Genomic DNA, 26,242 nt, shown 5'->3' with positions numbered 1-26,242 from the left:
CCAGTGGAAACAATAAACGGTAACCATAAAACCATATGCAGCTAGTACAAGCACAATGCAAAAAACTTTGTCCCAAGTGAGCTTTTCAACTGCAGGAGACATAGTGCCCAAAGGCCCATAGGCAGTTGTACTAATACCTAAGATCTGCACTGTATTTAAAAAAATGTTCTGTTGTTTTCACTTCAAGCATAGTCTTAATATGACTGGTTATTGTTAAACATAGTTAAGTTACAAGAGTTAGACTTAGGGGATTATTTTAGAAGTTTTCTTTAAAATATTTTAAAATCTCGTCTCAACTCCTGAACCCAGTATCGTGTCTCGTTTAATCTCGTACGATGAGTGTCTCGTCACACAATGGTCACAATTCCTAGCCCAAACTGACATTCACTAAAGTTATTTTTATTAGTTGGAAGATGCTTACGGCAGATCTCTGGAGTTCGCCAGGCCACACACACTCCAGCTTCATTACAGGCTTGAGCATACGCTGCCACAGCGGTACAGAAACACTCACAGTCCCCACCAGTGTCACATGCACACGAGTCTCTCACGCAGTTGTCAAAATAAGGAGCGGGATCCACCTACAAATATTAACGAAAAATTAATATAGTGCAACATGCAAAAGTCTTAGACAGCCTTAAAATAGTTTAAAACCGTTTATGTAAGCAGTAAGTGAGTTTTAGTGTAATCGTGTAATCGTACCACATAATATTAAACAAAATACAAATTAACATAAAGAAAAAGTCAATTCAGTTGTTGACAATACAAATACAGTTAAAAGAACACAACTTTGTTCTATGATTTCCCTGTGATCACACAAACACTGTATGGATGTATTTGGTTACACTAGTAGCCCACCATATTTACTATAATGAAGTATACAACTAGGTGCTGATTTTAACTGTAAATGCTGGCCTACCATAAGGAAGGTCTTTACTTGTTGTGTGTTTGTGTTTCACTCTTTCCTTCCCTGTTTTTCCACTGACCCAGTTAATGGTCTGAACTCATTTCTCACAATTAATCTGTAGTTGCCAGATCATAGTCACCAAAATACTAATTAATCAAGGACACCTCTTTACCTGTGGATTTAAAAATGTTTCTCTCTGTTTTGTTCGGGTTGGCTGCCTTATTGTGGTTTGACACATTTTTTCCTCTTGCCATGCATTTGTCTTTTTCTTGGCCCTTCAAACATTGTTTTTTGGTATTTATCATCTAGGGTTTTTTTTACTTAATTTAGTCATTACTGCTCAAATAAACAGAGTAGCATATTGCATCACTGGGCACATTCACATTGACTAACTATTTAGGAATCACAGTTTCATAAATTAAATAAATTATATTTTAGTTGTTTCTACTGTACCATGCTGTGGCATTCTTTGAAGGTTTTTCCTGTAATGATGCTGCATTGCATTTTTGCCCAAGTGTGTCTGTTGTGTGCTTTAGAACACGGATCAAAGTCTGGCACAGCGTCAGGACAGTGGCTGTTGACTTTCCAACTGTTTGCAAACTCCAAAACATCTGAAACTTGAAGCTGGCCTTGAGTGGTGAAGTCATCTTTACCGTTTCCATTGAAGTTTCCACACAGTCCACAAACCTCTCCCTGTAAAATGGAAAACATGCATTCAAAGTACTGAGTGACTAGTTCTGAAAGATTTAGACTGGTTCTACAGCACTTTAGTCCAAAATGTTCTGTGTTACCATGATCTTAAAGAAACTAAATAATTTAAAAAAGTATGCTATGAGTGTTACTTTTAAACTAAACTTCAAAGACTTAGAAATATCCAAGGCTCTTTGCTACTCTTCTTCTGACTACAGCTTTCCTCATGAAGAAGGTGGATGTGACTGCTAGAGGGTTAATATATTAAACTCACCATGTGCTGTGGTTGCAGAATGATGCGGACTGTTGTTTTACGATCCCACAACACTGTCAAGCCAATGTCAGCTTCAATGGCCAGGTAAAGACCCACGTTTCTCACTCTGTACTTAATCAGTGTGCCTGATTCAAGGTCAGTGTTTGTTACTTTGCCATCAATCAAGTCCAGCTGTGTTTTCTGTTGAGATATCACATTAGTAAATGTACATAATGTACATCATAGTCAAAGGATAATCCATGTTAATTAAAATTTAAAGAAAAAATGTTATTTTTCTTTTTTCTAATGTGCAAATTTGCACATGATATTAAAAAAGTTATATTTAATTTACAATACTACTGTACTTGTTTAACCTAAATGCATAAAGGTTCAGAAAAAAATCATTGTCCTTACCCCCAGTACAATTCGAACAGATTTGGAGCAAGTGGTTCCTGTTGTACCACAGGGTACATTCTCTGTGATCACATGGAATGTGCCTGTCTTATTTCCACACTTGTTCTTTAAGACAAAAAAAGTAGTTATTATTTAGTTAGAAAACAGTAACAGTAAACGGCACTATATATCCACATATTAAATTGTTTTATTATATTTTGTGTTTATTTTTACACTTTGTATTTTTTCAATGGAAAGGCCCTTTGAGCTTTAGTGGTTAATTCACTGAATTGGCTGGCTAACCTCTAAATATATGCCGCAAAAACACGCACAATTATTATGTACCTGAGCAGCAATGTAACCACAGTCTCCACTGAAGCCAAACCTTCTGTTATCAAAAGTGTTGTAATGGCCACTCCCATATATGGTGCAGGTACCAGGGCATTTTTCTTCTGTGCATTTCCATTTGCCTTGTTTGCAGGTGCTGGAAGGTGAACACAAAACATTTTAGTTCAAACAATGCTCTCAATATTACAGTTCTAGACTATCAATAGCTATGGCTAAAACATACAAAGCAGGTTCACACAAGCACCAGGAGAATAAAGTATGGTATACAAACCATGTATTGCACTGGTCTGTTATCTGGGAGCCTGGAGGATAATAATGACCATTGTGTTTGCAAGGGCAGTTATGTTGTGGAACACAGTGGCCACGCCCATCATCCAAAAGGCCTGAAGGACACTGGCATCCAGATGTACAACCTGTGAGGAACTGATATGAAAATAGAACAGGGAGTATGAGACAATTAAAGTTTAATAAAAAAATGCACTAAATGATTAAATGATAATCATCATTTAATAAATATAATAAATAACAAATAGGTATTATGTTTGATGGTCAGTCTGGATTGTTCTTATTTTATCATAGTTGAATAATGAGATTTTAGTACAAGGAAGCAAGAAACCATGAACCTCAAACACTGTTGTCACTTTATTTACACGAAAAATTAACAAAACCAAACTGGGACTAGAAAACAGGCCAATTCTAACCAGTCTTGACACAAATTATACAAACACGGCCCATTAAAGGAAACCATAGTCAAAGCTGGTGTAGTTGATACTGAAGAGCAGCACATCACTACTTCTAACCTCATTTCCTTCTTCCCCTCCTTCACTCCTCTATCCCATTATCTCCCTTTGACCTCCTTTAGGCCCTATCTAAAGATGTTTTTAACTACTATTATTTTTGTACTTCACTATTGCAAGTCGCTTTGGACAAAAGCGTCTGCCAAATGTAATGTAACATCACATATAGACTCTTTTAGATAAGGAATATGCATTGCTACCTCGCTGTGTGACAATGATTTCCCTGTGCCAATGTCCGTAATATGGGAGCTTAAAACAGAAAAATAGAATCCAGGCTTGGCGAAAAAAATATTGCTAGCTTTTTACCATCACTATAATCAGCTCCCTCAAAAAATTGATTACCTCAGCTGGAGCTAGACACAACTTATTTTTGTATCTGTAAGATTTGAGAAGGTTAAACAGGAAGTGGGTGGGGCAAGACTAGAATAAACAATACATTATGCTTAAAGCATAACACTACGACACTATCTGGTAAGGAATAAGGAAAAAATTAAAATAAGGAATAATTAAAATTTTGATAGTGTTATTAACTAAAATGCTTGTCATGATGAAAGGGCTGTAATACATAGAAATAACTAAGAATTAAACTAAGACTAGATAAGACTAGTGTTATGATTATAGTAAATGTTAACAAAGAAATTCTCATAAATGTCCATTTGTAACCATGTAGCCTCAACACTTCATCAGATCCTGCAATCTCAACATGATTTGGGTGAACCCTATCTTTTAACTAAGTGATGGGGGCAAGGGGTAAAATAGGATGAGGTTTAATATATGCATTTTTTGCCACTGAAGATATAATGAGATTTAAGTGAAAAATAAGAGTGATAGTTACACAATCGACAGTCTTCTGTGCACATGTTTTAGCACACTCCAACCCATGCTCCTCTGGCCCTGCCTCACTGCAGTTAAAGAAGACCTTTGGAGCTGGACAGTCTGCAAAACAAAGAGTAAAGGAGCTTGCAGTTTTTATAGAAGTCATGTATTGGACACATTTGAGCTGCCATTTAAAATCACAGTCAGATCTGTTGTGATCGCAATACTATTACTATTGGATAACAGGAAAGAATAACTGACCCATGACAGAGGGCTTCCAGGAGTGGCAGTGGAGCTTTCCGTTTGTACAAACACTGAGTGAGAGACATACATTAAACCTTTTAAGGTAATCGAAGTCCTAAAACATTTGCATTATATTTCTTACAGTGTGTTTCACTGATGTATTCTCAACCCCTTACCAGTGTTCATTTTTGATGGTGATGGACTTGCCAGGTTTAATGCGCTCTCCATTGTGGTAACAGGAGCATTTGTCCAAAGCCACACACACACCATTCTCATTCTCGTAAAGCCCATCCGGACAGGCACACCCGTCCACAGGCAGGTATGTGTTGATGCAAGCCGGGCGCTCTAAGCTGAGGGAGTCACAAGTGCGCTGGCAGCCCTGCAGCTTGTAAGAGAATGTCTGCGTGGCAGGGCAGTGTTCGGTGTACTTTTCTGTGTTTTAAAAGAACAAAAAGATGCCTTAAAGATGCTGAAAATGATGCCTTAAAACTTTAAATTTGAATTGGGAAATGTCATCAAATTCTCACAGGCTAGTAACAAAAATATTAAGCTCTGATTTGTAAACCTCGTTTCCAAACACTGTTTTATTTTAGTTATTTTTTTTCATTTGATGAGGATAAAGCATTTTTTTATAATGATTTCTTGATAATATTATTAACAACAAAGTACTGTATATCAATCAATAATATATATTTATAGAAAAATCTATACATTAAATGTAAACATAGATCTTTTCATTAGTAACTTCGGAGCTGATTATGTAAATAAATTAATACATGTACTGTATATAGCTGCAAAACAAAGGCAGACTTGAAATGACAAGAAAAAACGCATAAATCTTCTACAGAGTGTATCCTTTATGAGCTTACTGCACACTGTGTCTCTCCAGCCTTGCAAGAAGATTCCCTTTGCTGTGCAGGCTCGCACGTAGGAAGAAAAGACGCCACACAGGCAGTTCTCCGTCTTCTCACATGTGCAGGTTGAATATTTGCACCTCTATAAGAACAATAATTGAGTAGTTGATCAGCAAGGACAACACAATACATAATACAACAGTCAGGATATGATACCAACTATTTGAATGATCCCAGTTAGTAGCTTAGTCTAATTTTATAAGACATTTTGGTTACCTTGTAGTAGCTCTCTGGGTTAACAGAAGAATGGCATTTGGCAAATGGCCCTTCCTTCTCCAGGAGCTTGGAGCACCAATGTTCTGCATAACTTTCTGAAAGAAAAAAAAATATTTTTGTCCACATTGCATAACTATAGTATTCAAATCTGATTTAATGACTTAAATGTGTATTTTAAGTGTGAAGGAGAAAGTCTGGTTAGGTTTAGCCCTTTGGAGAACATGTTTCATTTCTCACCGCTGTCTATGTTGTAGCTGCAGGGGTCGTCCAGACTCTCACTGCGGTCACGGCAGTTGGATTGGGCCTTCCAGGAATTTGCAAAGGAGGATGCAGTGCCTTCTACCAAACCCTGTGGAGTCTTCAGCTCATCAGAAAGCACCATGTTAAAGTTCCCACACAGGCCTTTACCAAGATCCACCATGCAATGAAGAGCACAAATGAATATGAGTATATTATGATGTTGTTTGGCTCAAGATATAATTTGTTCAGTGTTGTCAGTTCATGGTTAATCTATTTCCTTGATGTGTGTAAACTAAGTGAGGTATGTGTTGTCTTATGCATGGTAATAACACAGTAGAGAAAAAACGGACCGCAGGTCTTGGTCTGGTAGCTTCTATCCAGGGTAATGTAGAGCTGCATGACTGGAACCAGCTGCACTTGCATCCGCAGCCCAAAGGACGTCTGTACTATGATGTGGAATGATGACGGTCTGAACACAATGATGTTAGCTGTCAAACAGACAACAAAAGGCTTTAGAAAACAGAGCGATGAGATACAACATATACATATACATATACAACATTTCTGTCTGTGGAACAGTACTAGCATTTCTTTCTATTGATCTGCAGGGATGTTATTGTGCATCACTGTAGATTAGGGTTCCTGATCACCAGCTGTAATAGCCATTATTATGCCTACACAATATTATGTTTTAGCATTGTCATTGCAATGTGTGCACACACAATAGTCCCATCACATGATGTGTAACGTCCTGTAAGACAAACTAAACCATACATGTTGTGCTCCAGCTTCTTGATGCAAAAGGAAACATTACAACGATCTCAATTATCATGGCATTACTGGCAGACTCAAGGGTTGGCAGGAGGCATTGCTATAAAACCTCACTAAAGTCCCCTCTTGAATGGAAAGTGCCCTATTGACTAAATTTTCAAAAACAGGAATGTCAGTTAGAGTGACACTTCTTTTATTAAATATTGATTATGTGCACTCTACATCATAATATATAATGATCTAGATCCAGTATAATAAACTTCTGGCCTTCTAATAAATTGTAAAGTGCCATTGTAAAGTGTTTTTAAGGCAAACCTACTACACTGTGTCACAGAGTGTGCCTTTTCCAGAGAAAATGGGATGCGGTTCTTTTGGGTTCTCATTTAGGTGTTGATTTAGGTGCGCCACCCTCGCTCTTCAAACAGCCTACCAACTCAACCCTGCCCAATATCAGTTACTGTACCTTCATCTTTGATGCACACTGAGTTTTATTAAATTCATGACATGTTGCATCATTGATTTCTGAATATATTTAGTAGAAAATTCCAGTATTGTTTATTGCAACATATAACAATTATCACAATTAACTTTTTTTCAAATATTAAGCTTTTTAATGGACCCTAAAGACTACTGTACTTAACTAGCTGAAAATGATCACAATAAAATAAACCAATCTTACCTGAAGCATAAGGTAATGTCAAATCTCCATTTTGCTTCACTGTGCCATCATCTTTGATTACCAAGGCCTAAAAAAGAACAACCATCTACTTAGTCAGTTTGATTACAGCACTGACAACCACTGTAGTTAGCATGATTATTAGGTGAAATATTTTAACAAGCTTTAATTTTTTATTATACTTTATACTTACACAAATCATAATTCAAGATTACAAACATTTGTTTGGATATTACTTAGCAATAATTATATTTTTTATATAATACGTTGTATTAGCCATTAGATTGGATACACACATTATTCTTGTCATTGTTGGGTAGCAGTACAACAGATTTCAGGCAGGTGTCAGTTTCATGGTCAACACAGGGAATAAGCTGGCCCAAAACAGTAAATTTAGACTCCTCACAGTCCTGCAAAAACAGGGGAGAGCATTGGAAAAGTCATTTTTATAGCCTAGAGATTTAAACATTTAAGAAGATTGCACATTTAGGCCAAGAAGAATATATAAGAATAACAACATACCTGGGAGAGGATGTAATAGCATTCTCCATGGAATGTGAATTCTTTACCATCAAAGGTGGTGAAATGGGAACCCTCCTCTACAGCACACAGTCCTGGAGTGGGCAAACTCTCACAGGTCCAGGAGCCATGGTGACACACACTAGAACACACAACACCGTCAACTTGAAAGAGCACCGCAAATTATATATAACTATAGGCATTTTGACAGCCCAAAGTAACATTAATGTGCTCCTGCATCCAGCAGCCCTATCTTTTCTAAATGCACCTTCTGGTGTGCTATTTCAACAGGACAATGCTCACCCACATAATGTTGCCTTGCCAAGACACAGATGCTATGCTACTATGCTACTTCGTGGTTGGAATGTGTGGGATGATATTAGACGTATGAACACTCTATTCCCAACATAAATGTGCAGGAACTGCGTACATATGCATGGTATGGATTATTGCTGGACACCATTAGGAACCTCTACAACTCCATGCTGGGACAGCTGGCATATTTAAATAGTTTATTGCTCCTGGTAAATTTGAGCATCCTTCAGAATAACACTGCAATCTGACAATTCCTTTTGGGTGCCATTGTGTTGATTTATTAAGAAAGAAATTCATGTTTTTATCATTGCAGTATTACCACTGTCCATCACCTGACTGTTTTTAATATTTTGAAGTAATGCTGATTGGTTGAACCAAACAAGATGCAATAATTTAAACTAAAATGAAGTGAAATATAAAGTGCGACAGAATAAAATAGGGTATAATCTTTGATGTACCATTCTTTGTCCTCCATGTGCAGCACATCTCCTGAGTTGTAAACCTTGTTGTGCTTACACTGACACTGTTCCTGAGGGATACAGCCCCTGTCCGAGATATCATCAAATACAGTACCTGCAGCAGCAAATACAAACACACACACAAACATAAATGTACACAATCTGCTACCATAAATGACATGTATTGAATTGTCATAATACATGACTACATGAATTGTCATGTGACTTGTTCATTAAACTGTCTGTAGGTAAGTAAGTAAGTAAGTAAGTGTTATGATTGACTGACCAGGTGGGCAGTAGCAGCCATCCATCTTGTGTTCCTCACACAGTAAGCTGGTGTCTGTGTGTGAGCATGTATCAACACATGGGGATCCACTCTCAGAGTACTCCATGTTATAAGGACACTTCACCGCTAAGTGGAAAATTAAAACACAAAATTAGCAAAATAAGCACAGATGTTAGATAATGTTTATGCTCAGATTCTGGTACAAATGATTCATTTAGATCCTAAAGGAAAGCAGAACCAGTCTTTTACAGAAGACGCCACAATATTACCTTATCAGATATTCAACTTTTGAGAGGGCATGAATAAATATTTAATACTCACACAGTTAAAATATGAGCAAATAACATTCAAAGTGACTTTAAGGTGGTCAGTGAATATTTGCATTAGTTTAGGAAGAACAAATAGCGATATGATAGCGACATTATATTTTAGGTCAGGTTAGTTGGTATTGGTTTTGGTTCCCTGTTTGCAAATGTGTTTTGGATCCATGCCTATGCTAAATGATTCAATGGAAATGTTTACCACAGAAGTCAGGTTTCCTCCAGTTGGGTGGTGTTCCTCCAGCATGGGAGCACTGGCGGGAATACTCTGACAGCGTGGTGCACAGCGGCAGGCTGTCCTCAATGTCCCCTGGGCGACTCCAGCACCTGTCCACTACACAGGCCTGAATGTAGGGTTCAGGACTCACAATACTGGTACATGATTTCCAGGCTTTATCCTCCAGCAGCTCTGAGCATCCTGGACGCTGTGAAGAGTAATCACATGCCTGTGCTGAGCACTAAAATAGTGTGTGGCCAAAACTAAAAAATGTAAATAATTGGCAAATGTTGTTTAAACCTACTTGCTAAGATGTCTTTTTTCAGATCCATATTAGCACAGGGCATATAGGTTGTTTCTTTTTAATTTTTTTTAACCTTATTTAAATTTATTTTACTAGCTAACACTAACACCCTGATAAAGTTAGTCAAATAATTATGAATAGTATAGACCAGAGGCCACTGTTTAGTTTGGTCAGCTTTCTTTGTTGTTCTGCCTTCTTAGCTTCCATGCATCATTATGTACAAATATGAGTGCCTCTTAAGTACATAATATATATCACAATTAACACTACTACAGGCTCCTAGAATGCTAAATTCAGTGTTGTTTTCTAGGAGCCTCTTCAGCTAAAAAAAGTTATTTTTATTACCTATTGCCGGGTTATAGATCTCCAATCTTTAAAGAACTTACTTAACTAATATTTAATTGATGAATGCAATTTAACCTACTTGCAAACATGTCTTATCTTTAGCTGCACAGTAACATGGTACATAGGCTGTTCTTTTTTTTTTTTTTTTTTTTTTTACTTTTTTAAATTATGAATTATTAGGAAACACAGACAACTATATTATGTTAATAGCTGTATGGTCTTTACCTTAAACAACACCTACAGTCCTAGTTAATTTCATAAAGTTGTCTAACTAGCTAAAGGGTTTGGAGAGTTAAATTAGCACCAAGCTAGCTGTAGTGTAAATTCACGATTTGTTGCATTTATTTAAAGCTTTACATTAAACTTGTATCTACACTACACTGACTAACCAGTTTATACTACATTCTACAAGAACTTTACCCTTAAAAATAATAACTAGCTAAATAACTGAATATTTTGGAGGGGTTTGTTATAGCTGTTTAACCTCACAAAGCTAAGCTAGCTAGCTATCTTCACCTGCCGGTCAGTGACCGCGGTCACGCCATTTGCACTTAGAAAACGCTCACGTCTAAACCGTGTTTTAAAGTTATACAGTTTATGGTCTCGCAGTTTAAACTGCACAGCGACGCGGAGGCAACGCATTGAAACGACGCAGAAGATTTGGTTACAGGTTGCCAGGTCTGTATAGAACCCTCAAGGACAGGAATGAATACACAACCCTTATTGGGAGGTAAAACCAGCTGCAGTACTAACATTCTGTTCTCTCTTTTACTGCATATAATAATTCATACATAGTTCACAATCAGAGTAAAATGTATAATTACAAGATGAATACTTACAATATATATTTTAAAAATCACCTGCATATATTTTATATTTAAACTTTTTTTATTATTTTCAAAGAAAAAAAAAATTCTCATCTCATGAATCTAGTGGTTCTGGTCACAACACACACTCCAGCTAAAGACAGTTTACAGTGTTTTTACCTATTGTATTTTTTAAATGTTAAATGTCAATATCTCCACATTTAAAGCAACCGCCTGCCAAAAAATGGAACATATTTTCCATGTAAAAATATCAGTTTAAAATATATTGACTTTTTTTAAACCTACTTACTGATATCTTTCTGTCAGCTGCACAATGCACATGTATTTAGGGCGTTTTTCTTTTTCTTTTGTGCGCAAACACTAACACCCAGATAAAGTAAAATCATAAACAGCTCTATGGTCATTAACTGGAGACTTTTTACATTACATTACATTACATTACATTTGGCAGACGCTTTTGTCCAAAGCGACTTACAATAGTCAAGTACAATGTAAAATAAGTTTCAAGGTAAAACATCTTTGGATAGGGATAAAAGGAGGACAAAGGGGAATAATAGGATAGAGGAGTGAAGGAGAGGAAGAAGGAAATGAGGTTAGAAGTAGTTAGTGTGTTAGAGGTGTTAAGAGAGTAAGTGCTCTTTGAAGAGCTCTGTCTTCAGGAGTTTCTTAAAGATAGCGAGAGATTCTCCTGATCTGGTAGTGGAAGGTAGTTTGTTCCACCATTGGGGAACTCTGTATGAGAACAGTCTGGATTGCTTTGTGTGAGTTTTTGGCAAAGCGAGGCGACGTTCACTGGAGGAGCGCAGCGGCCGGGAGGTAGCGTAAGCCTTCAGGAGCGAGTGCAGGTAGGAAGGAGCCTGTTCTGTCATCACCTTGTAGGCGATTGTAAGAGCTTTGAATTTGATGCGAGCATTTTTATTTCATTATTATTTACTCGAATTTGACCAGTTTGTTTGCGCTTTTCATTCTGGTGGTCTAGCTCAGTCAGGTTAATATGACTGAAGATCAGCTAACCATCAACTTCAAATAACTAACGTAATCAGTTTAAAACAGAAATAGAAATAGAAATGTTATTTAGGCTTGGTAACAACAAACAAGATTCATGAAAATAACAGACGGACAGTGATCATTAGTGTTGTGAATTGATGTATGCTGAAAGAATGCTGCACTACGATACTTACAAATGCTTGGCACTTTCCGGGTGTGGATGGCTCGTCTTCTTCATACAGGTCCTCACATTGGCTGTTGGGGTTGTGAATCCTGTGTTTGTTGCCAAACTCGATAGGGCCAATCTCACGAGCTGTGAGGCACAGATTACAGTTTGGACGTAATCAGTATGCTGTGTAATTATTTTTACTAATTTAATTCCAAATCAAATGGATAATTATTACATGGAAGATATTCATTCTTCAGGAGATATTCCTGAAAATAAAAAAAATCCTAAAGGCAACATTAATTTACTCATATTATTTGTATTTTAATTATTGAAATAATATTAATTATTCTTATATATATATTATATTATAATATTAATTATTAATAATATTTTTTACGAAATAAACATGGCACTGAAAAAATTGTACAACAAGATAACCCCAAACACTTTCATAAAAATATCAGAACATATTTAATAATTTCCTTGAATGAATTGACAGACCTCAACACTAAATTCTAAAATCTCTTCTGAATGTTGAGAAATGAATAACCTACGGTCATCTTGCACATTTGCACAGTAATATTTTTCTGCATATTCTTATAAGGATAAATTATATATTTATTACCTGAAGGTTGATTCTCACTGGACTGAACACACAACATTTTTCAGTGCAGCTCACCTTCACTTATGAACTCATTTAGAATCGCCATGCCATTGAAATCTCCACAAAGTCCACAGGTCTGATTGGTATATTTTGCTTCCAGTTCCACCTACATTCAGAAACGCAGTAAACTTTACTCACTCTGCTGTTTTACAAATACAGTATTTTACATGGCATAACGTGGCATGCAGAACAGTAAAACCTATTATTATAAACAATCTCAGATAATGACACAATGTCATTAAATAAGAAACATTCTGGTGTGACAGTAATGGTAAAAAAGAGAGTTGCGATTACAAGAAAACAATAAAATTTTAATTAAATTTTGCTCTGTATCAGTTAAATGTCTCTGGATACAGTTTTAGCTATGTTTAAACAGGGAAGGTTTAGGAGATGTCAATGGGACGTATTTAGTTTTATACAAGTAGGGTCCTTCATCTGCACAGAAAGTTTTAATGAGAATATATACCTGACTGTCCAAAGTGAATGCAGAGCTAACTCATAGTAGATTGACAATTAACTGTCTAAACTAGTATATAAATCTAAAGTTTTTTTTTTGTGGTCTTGCTTTATTGTGTGTCCATATAAAAAAATATTTCTAAGTTTTTCCACTTTTCTATTATTTCCACTTCATAAAAATACTCAAACATCTACTTGAAGCAGGAATTTATAATCCACAAAAAAGTCGATGTGGCAGATTATGGTGAACCTGAAATCTTTGAAAGCTTTTGAGATACACCAGCAAGTTTTAGGATGAACATTCCAACCTAAAATTATTAATTTACATTTCTAATACTTGCAAACAGATTTTGCACTGTACATATATAATTTGACACAAACACAAGTGACAGTGATATTATGGAGTCCACAGTCAGGGGGAAATTGTTAAATCCCAATTTACTTTATTTTTTACAATAATTAATAATAAGTAGTTTAATAAGTAATAAGTAGAGGTTTTTTGCCACTGTCACCAGTGACTTGCTCTCTCTGGGTTTTTTGTTTCATGTGTTATGTTTTTTTTTTTTTTTTTTTTTTTCAGTTTTATGTATTACTCTTGCCCTATCCTGTTAAATCCTGTACAGTTGCATTAAGACAACATCCACTTATATATATCTAGTATATCTAGTAGTATATATCCACAGTATATATATCTAGTCCTAAACTGACTCTAATGATAACCAACACCTAATCTGTAGGTAAAGGCTTGCCCTTACAAGGCTATATTCTCAAAGCATGCAAAAGGTCACTTAAAATGCAAAATCACCAACAGACTTTCTATATATTGTGCAAAAGAAGTGTTTTTGTTCAGATGACTTGCACAAAACTTGCTTCCCCTGCCTCATCTCTACTGGTCTACCATAATGTTAATTTAGCATCTGTTAACCATGTCTAAAATTCGCAATCTAATCTAATATAATACAATCCTTTTAAAATCTAATATAATACAGTATATATACTAGTGTGTATTAGTAAAAAAAATGCATCATGTTAACATTACCATGACGGCATCATCTTTGTTCCACATGACGCTGAGGCCCAGTTTAGCATAGAGCTTAATGTAGGTGGCATACTGTTCAAGCAGCACACCAGCAACATAGTGGGGCAGTTTGACACTGAAATGAGAAAAAAAAAAGAAGACGTTATTCTACACAGAAGACCTTTTAAAAAAGCAAAAGTAAAATTTCAACACATGAATAACTAAACATTTCCCTGAAAAAAAGATTATATGATCGTTTTTCATTTTTCACATTCCTTTTTTTACAAAAAAATTGTCATACTGGTTGATTTTGATGCCTTGTAGAAACTCAGTTAACAATTTTACTTAAATGTTAATAAGCCTTACCCTGTAAAGTTTGGCTCAAAGTTAGATTTAAGTTATTTTTTTTATTAGGGTTAGGGATAGGTTTTAGATCTGATTCAAGGTTATGGTTAAGGTTAGAATGAAGGCTATGCATAAATAAGGTTAAATTCCACTGAGAATCATTTCCTTTCAGATGAAAGTTTATGTGAATTGAATAGATATTCAGTTAAATGTTAATTTAATGTAAGGTAAGCATCTTTGAGACATCTATGTGCCATGCAAGTAAAATGATCCCCAAAAATGTACAAACAGGCTCTCTTACACATCATCGTTGACCATAACCAGATTCTTGGTGAGCTTGATGGCCATGTCCCCAATGGTAACCAACACTCTGTTGATCTTGGAGTCTCCAGTGAACTCTGATCTTTTTACATGAACCGAGAAGTCCTGCACGGACCCGTGGCAGTGAGACACCAGATTGTACTCGCAAATACCCTGGAACTGGTATACGTCTCCATCAAAGGTCTTAAAGTGGAAATTCCCCCACATGCTGCAGACATTGTCCAAATGGTTGCTACGGCGAACTGAGGAAGCAGAACAGAAACATGCAGCAAAAAAAAAAATGTTTTATTCGAGAAAAAGGCACAACAGCAGATAGTAAACATGATCTTTAAATTTGCATGTGTTCAGAACATATGACTAAACCCTAACACATGTTTACCCTAAATATTTTGTTTAAGCTCATTTGCCCTTTAATGACACCACATTACTCCAGCTTCCTTTCAGTTACTTTAAATAATACAAGTGGTTTTAGGAAGTTATGAATGAAACATGACCACTTTAATTTTCATAACTGCAAAAGGGACAAATAGTGCGCAAGTCAGTGATGGTGCATGCCCGAAAGATCCTATCAGATATTGTTCATTTCATCATAGTGTCAGCTGCAGTTCAGTGCTGCTTTAGTTCCCTTTTCTTTTTACAAACTTTACTACTCACAATTTGAAGAACTTATGAGTAGAACTGTTACCTTAAACTTCTAGCAACTGAACAGACAGGAAATTAGACCTCTGTTGTGAATTTTCTATGTAGTGAACTGTCTAGGGAACAAACTAGGGAACAAGCAAATTTGTGCTGCTCTGGGGACATCTAACACAATTGCATTATGGTATACAGTGTATACTTTATACTCTACATTTCGTAATGCATTTTGATAGGTAATAAAATATACTGTTGAGATTTCAAACAGAAATACAAAATAAATAACACACCATATAGTGCAGTAAATCTGTAATAGGGAGCAATTCCAAACACAGCTAATGCTTTCAAAGATTGGTGATTTCCCTGCTTTAACACGCCAACACAATATGGCAATAGACACGTTATTATAGCAGGTGTGCATGAGCAGGTAAAGCACAAATGGTGTAGGATATGGGCTTCCAAGGCTAGCGTTCTCTATATCTACTGTAGGCCTGTCCCTGATAAATGATTATCAGTCTTTAGCTAAATATGGTAGTAGTGATGTAGTAGTAACCGTAGTATTTAGCTAATGTTAGCTAATGTAGGAAATGTAATGAAATAGTTTACAATGATCTGAAAGGGTTTAACTGGAATACTTTTAACTTGGGCGTGACATCATTCCCAGCTGTGAGAAATGACTTCAGTAAGTTAAGTAAATAGAACACAGATTCATATGAAGATTCACAGAAGATATGTTTTACATTGTTCTCATTATAGATACATCTTATTATTTTTAAGCTATTGTTGTAGACACACAATATATAAGTATTAAACATATGTCACCCATTCATAACAGATTCTTCCCTATATATCGTTTGTTGGTGTTAAAACATTGCACATATATGGGTTATGTTATTAACACCACCCACTACCAACCACTACATCTTACATGAAACAGATTATCACAGACAACACAGTTAATTTTCACAGTGAAAAATGTCTGCATATACTGTAACTCTGCAGCTTCCTCCCAGAGTCAAATAAGGTGACCTTTCTTACTGTAACCCAACCTTTGCATTGGTAAATGTTGAGTTGGTTTTAAAAATCATAACAGAAATATAAACAGAGACATCCTTTAAAGAGAATCTCAAAAACATGATGTGTTTTCCGCAATATGATTCAATAGCATTCACCAACTCTTACCCCTAATAGCGTTCACCTGGAGGCCCCAGGTGAGAGCCAGGACCAGAACACAGAGCGAAGTTGGTCTCCACTCCATGATGGGCTGGAGGTGGGTCTGTCCACACTCCTTTGGGTAAAGTGCAGGTATTGCTTCCTCTGTTCTTTCTCGGCCCCCTTATATGCGTCTTGCTCAATCTTCACGACTGCCCTGCCTTTCTGGGAGGAACTCTCAATCTATGCCACTTTTATTGAGACATGACAAACAAAAAAGACCAGGCTGGTATCTTAATGGTCCAGTGTGGGTATGCACGTGTGTGTGTGTGTGTGTGTGTGAATGTGACTGTGTGTGTGTGTGTGTGTGTGTCTGAATGCATAGGCATGTCAATTTCTGAAATATAGGGGCATATTCCTGTTTTTTGAGCTGTTAAGTTTGCACCTTTAGCAAAGTGAGAGTAATCAGGCCATTCATTAGCATATGGAAAAAGTGGACGAATTCACTTTTCCTGAATGCTGACGGTGTATTTTTTGTAATAAAATGTTTTATTTGAAGAAAGAAGATTATAAGTACATAAACATTATTTTATCACTTTATTTATTCACTTTCTTCACTAAATTAAACAGTGTTTCAATTTATAAATATACATGAGGAATGATATATATCTGTGTATACAGTGCCAGTCAAAAGTTTGGCCACCACTTTGGCCACTATTCAGTGTTTTTCTATTACTTAAAAATTCTATACATTGCAGATTAATACTAAAGTCCATGTATTTAGTTAACAAATGTGTTAAACACAGCAGAATATGTTTTATATTTTTGAGTTTGAGGTATAGTCACCTGGCATGGCTTTCAGATAACAGCTGTGCTGAACTTGTCAATAATTAATAACTGAAGTTCTTCCTCTCTTAATGTGCTATAGAGCATCAGTTGTGTTGTCAGTTACCAGCTTTAGAAACCACAAGTTAACAGCACCTCAGATAAAAGCTACATAAATGTATTTTGGTTTTAAGTTACTACATTATTCCTTATGTGTTCTACATGGAGACCATCAAAATAAAGTGTTAGCAATATTACAATAATTTTTTATGAAAGATTTTTACCCAAACTTAGCCTGCCTCACCCCACAACCCCATGGAACTCAGGGAAAAAATAATCTAATTATCCCAGGAAGTCAGCAACCTTCTTATCTGCAACTGATCAAGCATTTCACAGAGAGCTTGGGATTCACCATGGATCCTAACAGTTTAGAGTTCTAAATAAATGAAATCCTCATAGGTTTGATTTTTTGCTTGTCATTGCTTGTTAAATTACACTCATCATAGCAGTCATCGTTTAAAGGAAGAGCTCAAGCTGAATGAATATCTTTGTTAAGAATATTGAAGTGTTTGAGAAACCTTAGACCAAAAACAAATCTGGAGGTATGTTTTTTTTATTATATTGACTATTTTAATTATTTTATTATTCTATTTGCTCCACCTGACTTGATGCAGACAGCTATGAAGTGCTTATTTTAGCATTTACATAGACAATAAATCTGACATACTTTTTTAAGGGTGTACATTGTTTCTGAATTTGTTTCAAAACAAAAACACTATTCACTTTACATATTGTCTTATGACAGAAACACAGGGTGTTAGGGTGTTTTCACAATAGATGATATGAATGGTACATCAAGATTATCTCTCACTTGATAATTTAACCTATAAGATCCCATGGTAACATATGTGTCACAGATATGAAAAACCCTTTGTGTGTCATTTTGACTTGAAGTTGAAGACACATACTGAAAATCCAGGATGCATCATAGCTGTGTGAAGGTATGTTCATCCATGTCACCTAATCACAATAAGAAAAAAAAACATGAATGAACGGCTCCCTGATTTCACTTGACTCAATTTTGAATTTATTATCAATATTCGGAAATTGGCCTCTTTCTGTGTGATGTTCGGCATATGCACAGTCCAAATCAAGAATGTGACCCAGATTATTTTCTTCAACAAAAAATGCACATCTTGATGATGTAAGCATGCTTGGACCCGGAACATTAAGCGCAATGTGAATGCAGGACTGTGGGGAGTGGGGTGAAGGGTAATCTTGCTTGGGTAAAGTAAAAGGATTAGTCTCTAACACCTTTAGAGACATTGAAATCTTTATAATACAGCCTCTGAACACCACCTCAGTGAATCTGAAATAAAACAAGATGTGTAGTTGTTGGGCAGTTTCCCAGAAATTAACCCAAGGCCTGGACTTTACAGCACTTTGAATAAAGATTCTCTTTTGAAAAAGATATGTGGTCAAGGATTAGGCTTAATACCTGTCTGGAAAACTAACAAAAAGAGTTAAATAAAAATAACTGAGTCAAAATAATTGCTTTAACTATTTGGAAATTACGCTCATATTATAATTCTATCAATTATTGCCTGAACCCATGGACATAACCAGATGCTGAGTTTCCTGTGTGCTATGTATCAGGCAATTTCTGCAGTATTTATTCATTTGTCCGCTTTCAGTTTTGTGTTCAGTAAGTGGAAAGAATGCTCAGTTAAGGTTAGGTGAAAAAGTTGAGGTCAGATTTTTTCTCTAGTAATTCCATGCTGGAGTGCAATTTTGTTTTATTATTAAAATTATACTAAATCACTGCTAGAAATAGAACCTTCCTGGTTGATGATGGCACATTACCTTTTTCCAAAAAGCTGCAATGAGAGATATAGTTTGTTTTTGTATACAGACATGTGTATGGATTACTCAAATGCTCAGTATTGCTCAAATGACTTTATTACTTTCCATTGCTTGCTTTAGAGATCATCGTTTACAGTATGTTATTGATGGTCATAAAACTATTTCAGAAAGAGGATCTGACCATAAATGTGTTCATCATAAGAGTGAGGAAATACACCATATCATCACTGATAATGAAGACAAATAGAAAGATTAAACAAAGATCTTCACAATCTCAAAGAGAACAAAGATATTCCAAGAGTGTTTGCAGTTTTTTAACTTCTCTAAAAATGATTTCCTTGAAAGTTAAAAATTAACGTCCAATAAGCCATTGTCATTAAAAAAACAATGATGTGATATAAAATTTGCTTATAATTCCCCAACCCCCTTAAAATATCTAACCTATATAGCCCAGTGGGTTCTGGGGTAGTTTTCTCTTTTATTGGGGGTCCTCTGTGATTTTATTCCTGTCCGGAAAGACCATTTACATCTTTTCTCAGACATTTCTCAGACATCCAAAATTACAGGTTACTGTATTACCTACTATTTTTCGCTAAACTCTGTGGTCTAATGAAAATTTTAGTCCCGTCTGAAAGGACATCTCTAAATTTCGTCACCTCACATTTAATAAAATAGCTATTTAAAAGAAATTGCTGCCACGCACCATAGTTACACTTTGGGGGCGTAACAGCGAGTGGAAATGGAGGAGCTATTGAACATGATGCAATGTGACCGAGAAATCCAAAAAAGTCACTGGTCCTCCTGTTTTTTTAATTGCAGTCCGGATGCAAAAGTTTTATCAGTGTGAAATGTTTTTCACAGATGTCCTTCTGAGAAACTAATCCCATCTGGATAGGGCCTTATAACATGCTATAACTCTATTTTGATTTCAAATTGTTGTCTCTGTTCTATGCTGTATTTTTGAAGCCTTTTGGGACTAGGCGTAGGCCATTCCAAAAGATAAAATTTTTTTTTAATCACTGTGAGATAAACATAATCATGGTGACCTGACTTGATACAAATCATCCAGGATGTGACAAGGAGTAGCCTCTTAACCTCTCCAGTTCCTTTTTCCCATAGCTAAGATCAGTGAACAATGACTCAACAAATATTGGACAAGAATGGGTCTGACTGACAAGGACAACAAAAAAAAGAAAAAAGGTCTTACTAAAAATGCATATGATACTAAGAATGAATGTGTCCTGGGCTGAATATTTTGAACTGAAATTAACTGTAAAGCATGGTGATGGTAGTGTAATGGGTAGTGGAACTTGTCTGCATCAGGACCTAGAGCTTTTATCTGTCTATAACTAGTGAGCCCTGGCAGTCAGATCCCCTTGGGCACTGGTCTAGTCAGTGATCATTCAAGTAATTTTAGACGTCTTTTCTGAGCATCTAATTATAGTATTGGTAAATGTTAATCGTTGTTTTTAGTTTGGACATAAGTAATTTAACTTAACTCGTTCTATAGAAACATATTCACAGGTTTACAATCAAATACAGACTACATTTGGCTGTACTTGAGACGGAATAAGGCTCAGCACTAAGATATAATGATATGTGTATTTATTCTAAACCGTCATGGTACAGATGTCACAAATGTGTGTCACATTCAGGAACCTGTAAACGTGTTTTTTTCATGGTATTGTGAAAACTGCAGTTGATTTGCCCCCACCCTCTTGCTGCTATGGCCGGAAAGAGTGACTCACATATAAGGTTGATTTTATCTCGCCTTATTTCTCATTGTTTTGTCTGTTAATAAAAAAACACCTAAATACATGTATTTTTGACAGTCTGGCTTTTTTTATTATTAAAATATTGTGGCGTGGAAGAGGAAGGAGGACTCGTAAGACTCATTGCAAGTGCTCAACAGCTCTTTATTAACATGCTTGCCACTCACTTATAGCCTTTAACAAGGCTAGGAGAGCGAAACCCAACTGCCACACAGCTCAAACAGCCCTGAGGCCACCAACCCAGCTATCCAACACAAAGATGGTAGGTCCCCTTAACCCACCCAAAACATACCCCCATAATGCCCCGCTGGCCCTGGATTACCATACCCCGCCCCCACAGGCACGCTAAAAACTGGCACACACACACACACACACACGTACCCACCCATGCCGACTGAAGCTTCGGGCACAGTCCCTTTTTACGCTGAGGGTTGTACAGCCAAGCCCTCGCCCCCACAGATAAAGGCTCCCCAAAGCAGCGCGTATCATACGCGCGTTTCTGCTTCCGTCCGGCAGCAGACTGGTTCGAGCGCGCGAGACCGTGCGCTAAATCCAGTGAGGACAGGAGATGCGAAACGAAAGAGGGCGCGTCCGTAGCGTGCTCGCCCCCATCAGGAGGCGCCCCGAAAGCCAGAGCCACCGGCGTCCTCAGCTCGCGACCAAACATAAGCAGGGCCGGCGTGAACCCTGTCGTCTCCTGCACGGCCGAGCGGCAGGCCAGCAGCACAAGCGGTAGATGTTTGTCCCAGTCACGCTGGCCTTTGCTCGACACCATGGCCAACTGCGCTGCCAGCGTGCGGTTAAACCGCTCCACCAGCCCGTCACTCTGCGGATTAAGGGGCGTCGTCCTGGTCTTATGTATGCCCAAGATGCGGCAGACCTCCGCCATGACCTCCGACTCGAAGTTCCTCCCCTGGTTGCTATGCAGCTCCTCCGGAACCCTGAATCTGCAGAAGAACTCCCGCACCAGGACATCCGCAGTAGTGACCGCCCCTTGGTCCGGCACCGCGTAGGCCTCCGGCCACTTCGTAAAATAGTCCATCGCCACTAAGACATAGCGGTTCCCAGAGTCCATCACCGGGAAGGGGCCCAACACATCCACGGCCACCCACTCCATCGGGCCGCCGCACTGATAGGGGTGAAGTGGGGCGCGGGGCACCCTCGCGGGGCCTTTCTTAGCGGCGCACACGTCACAGCAGTGCACGAAGAGCTCCACATCAGCCCTGCACCCAGGCCAATAGAAGCGTTGTCTCAGGCGCTTCAGGGTTTTGGTAACGCCAAAGTGCCCAGCCCCAGGCGACCCATGGACTCCCCGTAGGACCGAATCCCTAAACGCCCGCGGTATCACCACCTGAAACACGCGCCGCCCATTCGCCGGATCCTCCCAGGTATGACACAGCACGCCATCAGATAAGCTAAAGCTAGCCCAGTTGGAGCGCAGCGCTTTAGCGACCGGACCCAACGGCACCACCTCCTCCCACGACGGCGCGACATTCACCTCGAGCGCTTGTAATGCCCACATTAAGTCGCGATCCGCCCGTTGCGCATCTCGGATCTGTTCTACGGACACCTGGGCCACCGCTACACTGCCGGCCACATCCGCTGAGACTGCAGCGCAACGAGCAGTCTCAGCGGATTTCTCCTCCGCACGAGCGCAATGCTTACAGTCAATGGCCGCACACGGCCGGCGAGACAAAGCGTACCATGGCTACGGCCCGGTCGGTGCACAACCTCGAAGCTAAACTCCTGGAGTCTAGATATACAGCGCGCAAGCTGGCCCTCGGGCTCGCGGAAACGCATGAGCCACTGTAGCGAGGCGTGGTCGGTGCGCAGCAGAAATGGGACCCCATACACATACGGTCGGAAATGCTTAAGGCTCTCGACCACCGCGAGTAGCTCCCGGCGCGTTACGCAATAGTTACGCTCCGCCTTGTCCAGGCGGCGGCTATAGTACGCTATCACGCGCTCTGAGCCATCCTGAACCTGTGACATGACCGCTCCGAGGCCACGGTCGCTCGCATCAGTATCCACAATGAAACTCCCCGACATATTCGGATACGCTAGAACTGGAGCATTGCATAGACGGCTTTTTAGCTCCTCGAACGCTCGCTCTGCCTCGTCAGACCAGCGGAATGTCACACCCGGTCTAGTTAAATTGTGAAGCGGCGCCGCCACGTCCGCGAACCCCCTGATAAACCGCCTGTAATACGATGCGAGCCCCACGAAACTACGAACCATTTTCGCGTTACGTGGGACAGGCCAGTCACGGACAGCCTCCGTCTTTTTAGGGTCGGTTTCCACACCAGCACCGCTCACTACATGGCCCAGAAAATTCAAGCGCTGCCTCAGCAGGTTACACTTCGCCGGGTTGTCAACGCAAAAACGCCAGTTCCCGTCCTTCTTTTTTGCAAGGACCACCGGGGCCGACCACGGGCTGCTCGAAGGCTCAATAACGCCCGCACTCGCCATATCACGGACTAACTGCTCAGCCGCTACGCGTTTCGCTAATGCCAGACGGTGCGGTCTCAGCCTGATGGGCTGGGCGTCACCGGTGTTTATAGAATGAAACGCCAGGCTAGTCCTAGTACACTCACGCTCAGACACAGCGAAGCTAGCGCGAAAACGCTCAATCAGGTCGCGTAAGCGTAGTTGTTGGGGCTCTGATAAGCCCACACAACTGCGCTCCAGCATCTCTTCTATCAGATCGATAACTAACCCCACATCTAACGGACCCTCGAACATAACGTGCACCGAATCACACGCACCCCCCCCGACGGCTCACTTACCCCGCACTCGTCATGTTCCTCTACGGGGAGTCCAGTCACCAGAACCGAGCCCCGTGCACAATCAATGACGGCTCCAACGCGTGCGAGCAGGTCCTTGCCCAGAATGCATGGATCATTGATGTGCCCAACCCAGAACTCCTGCTGAAAGGGGCCCTTGCCAACATCAATTGTCAGCTCCGTTAATCCCAGGAGAGCGATAGGATCTCCGGTGACTGAAGAGAGCGTGATGCGCCGGCTGTAGTCCACCATAAACTCGCCTGCCACACTCCTCGCGAGCTCAGGCTTTATCAGCGACACTGACGAGCCCGTGTCCACCAGCGCATCCACCGTCACTCCATTCAGCGTGCACTTCAGAAAATAGCCGCCGGGTCCGACAGCTCCGTGATCAGGTTCCGAGGGTAAGCCTAGAATCCCTGGGGCCACCGTAACCCTCACTTGGTGGTCCCGGCTCCGTTTCCCGGCCGGCCGCACTGCGCTCGCTTGTGGCCACGCCCCCCGCAATGCCAGCACTCCAGTTGCGCCTCAGGCCGGCTCCGCCCCCATCTCGGTGGATCATGGGCTCCAGGCGACGCCCCCCACAGTTCCGGATGGCTGGACAGGATGAGTTCGGACCGCTCAGCCACCTCCACCGCGGCCTCCAGGGTCTGTGGGTCGGCCAGTCTCACATGTTTGCGCAGCTCGTCTGGCTCTAGGGCGCGCAGGAAATTATCCAGCATGAGACTTCTCTGAGCCGCTCGCGGAAATGCAGGGTTGGCGGGTTGGCGGGTTAGCAGAGCCATCTCAGATGCCAGCACGCCCAAAGTCTCTCCTCGCTGCTGGCGCCGGTCCGCCACCAGCATTTTGGCGGCCGCCTCGGAAGGTTGACGGTTCTCAGCGCCCGCGTCAAGTCAGACAGCTCGCAGCGGCACTCCGCGGGAAGCTCGATCAGCACCCTCAGTGCGTCTCCCTGCAGCGCCAGACAGAGGTTGGCCGCCGTCTCAGCATCCGTCCAGCCCGCACGGCCCGCCACGATCTCCAGCTGGGCTTCGAAGGCCGTCCAGTCAGCGCTGCCATCATAGAATGACAGGCGGGGATGAGCCGTCAAGCTCGCCATCAGCGCGCCGTCCACTCTGGGAGCCGGCGCCACCGACTCCCCGCCATCCGCTCCGCGAGCCGGCGTGACGTCATCGCGCCGTCCACTCTGGGAGCCGGCGCCGCCGTCCTCGCGCCATCCGTTCCGCGGGCTCGACCTTCGGACAGCCTGCTGGCGCCGTCCGGTCTGGGTCCACTCCGCTGGTGAGTCTTGCCCCTCGTCCGCTGGTCCGCCGTTATCCTCTTCAGCCGTTCGATTTCCCCTGCCAGCAGCTCCATATCATCCAGCAGGGCCGCTTCTGACACCAAATGTGGCGTGGAAGAGGAAGGAGGACTCGTGAGACTCATTTCAAGTACTCAACAGCTCTTTATTAACAGGCTTGCCACTCACTTATAGCCTTTAACAAGGCTAGGAGAGCGAAACCCAACTGCCACACAGCTCAAACAGCCCTGAGGCCACCAACCCAGCTATCCAACACAAAGATGGTAGGTCCCCTTAACCCACCCAAAACATACCCCCATAATGCCCCGCTGGCCCCGGATTACCATACCCCGCCCCCACAGGCACGCTAAAAACTGGCACACACACACACACACACACAGACGCCACAATATTGTGGCGTCTGTGTGTGTGTGTGTGGCTGCTGTGTACCTGTCTCTGTGTGCCCGCCTCTGTGTGCCTGTGTGTGAGTGGATGTCAGGTGTGGGGCCTCCCTTTTAGGTGGGGTTATGCAGAGTGGTGGGCACCATCTCTGAAGAGGAAAATGGCGGACCAGCGGACGAGGGGCAAGACTCACCAGCGGAGTGGACCCAGACCGGACGGCGCCAGCAGGCTGTCCGACGGTCGAGCCCGCGGAACGGATGGCGCGAGGACGGCGTGGAGTCGGTGGCGCCGGCTCCCAGAGTGGACGGCGCGCTGACGGCGAGCTTGACAGCTCATCCCCGCCTGTCTTTCTATGACGGCAGCGCTGACTGGACGGCCTTCGAAGCCCAGCTGGAGATTGTGGCGGGCCGTGCGGCCTGGACGGATGCTGAGACGGCGGCCAACCTCTGTCTGGCGCTGCAGGGAGACGCACTGAGGGTGCTGATCGAGCTCCCCGCGGAGTGCCGCTGCGAGCTGTCTGACTTGACGCGGGCGCTGAGAACCCGTTTCAGCCGTCAACCTTCCGAGGCGGCCGCCAAAATGCTAGTGGCGGACCGGCGCCGGTAGCGGGGAGTCCATGGGTCGCCTGGGGCTAGGCACTTTGGCGTTACCAAAACCCTGAAGCGCCTGAGACAACGCTTCTATTGGCCTGGGTGCAGGGCTGATGTGGAGCTCTTCGTGC

General features: G+C 40.8%; 1 protein-coding gene across 3 annotated transcripts in view; it reads right to left on the bottom strand.

Moving 5' to 3' along the window:
• Window positions 1-16,767, bottom strand: part of LOC103026144 (mucin-2-like) — a 36,758-nt gene extending 19,991 nt beyond the window's left edge. For 2 of the 3 annotated variants that reach the window (XM_049474421.1, XM_049474420.1), the window contains exons 1-24: window positions 16,631-16,765; window positions 14,793-15,054; window positions 14,168-14,282; window positions 12,688-12,778; window positions 12,034-12,152; window positions 9,362-9,584; window positions 8,840-8,965; window positions 8,554-8,668; window positions 7,784-7,922; window positions 7,558-7,671; window positions 7,265-7,331; window positions 6,165-6,302; window positions 5,812-5,976; window positions 5,575-5,669; window positions 5,314-5,440; window positions 4,621-4,876; window positions 4,463-4,515; window positions 4,221-4,321; window positions 2,860-3,011; window positions 2,586-2,724; window positions 2,262-2,366; window positions 1,869-2,048; window positions 1,358-1,597; window positions 422-578 (exon numbers count right to left, since the gene is read on the bottom strand). In XM_049474421.1, coding sequence (XP_049330378.1) covers window positions 422-578; window positions 1,358-1,597; window positions 1,869-2,048; window positions 2,262-2,366; window positions 2,586-2,724; window positions 2,860-3,011; window positions 4,221-4,321; window positions 4,463-4,515; window positions 4,621-4,876; window positions 5,314-5,440; window positions 5,575-5,669; window positions 5,812-5,976; window positions 6,165-6,302; window positions 7,265-7,331; window positions 7,558-7,671; window positions 7,784-7,922; window positions 8,554-8,668; window positions 8,840-8,965; window positions 9,362-9,584; window positions 12,034-12,152; window positions 12,688-12,778; window positions 14,168-14,282; window positions 14,793-15,054; window positions 16,631-16,706 — 3,355 coding nt within the window. In that variant the 5' untranslated portion in view covers window positions 16,707-16,765. Of the gene's footprint in view, window positions 1-421; window positions 579-1,357; window positions 1,598-1,868; window positions 2,049-2,261; window positions 2,367-2,585; window positions 2,725-2,859; window positions 3,012-4,220; window positions 4,322-4,462; window positions 4,516-4,620; window positions 4,877-5,313; window positions 5,441-5,574; window positions 5,670-5,811; window positions 5,977-6,164; window positions 6,303-7,264; window positions 7,332-7,557; window positions 7,672-7,783; window positions 7,923-8,553; window positions 8,669-8,839; window positions 8,966-9,361; window positions 9,585-12,033; window positions 12,153-12,687; window positions 12,779-14,167; window positions 14,283-14,792; window positions 15,055-16,630 lie in introns of all 3 variants that reach the window. The other variant, XM_049474422.1, reaches the window with a different exon arrangement.
• Window positions 16,768-26,242: the final 9,475 nt, after the last annotated feature.

Source organism: Astyanax mexicanus, chromosome 2 (assembly GCF_023375975.1).
Source record: "Astyanax mexicanus isolate ESR-SI-001 chromosome 2, AstMex3_surface, whole genome shotgun sequence".
In the NCBI taxonomy this organism is placed as follows: domain Eukaryota; kingdom Metazoa; phylum Chordata; class Actinopteri; order Characiformes; family Acestrorhamphidae; genus Astyanax; species Astyanax mexicanus.
Note: the sequence above shows the minus strand (reverse complement) of the source record. Positions and strands in the feature narration are given on the sequence as shown.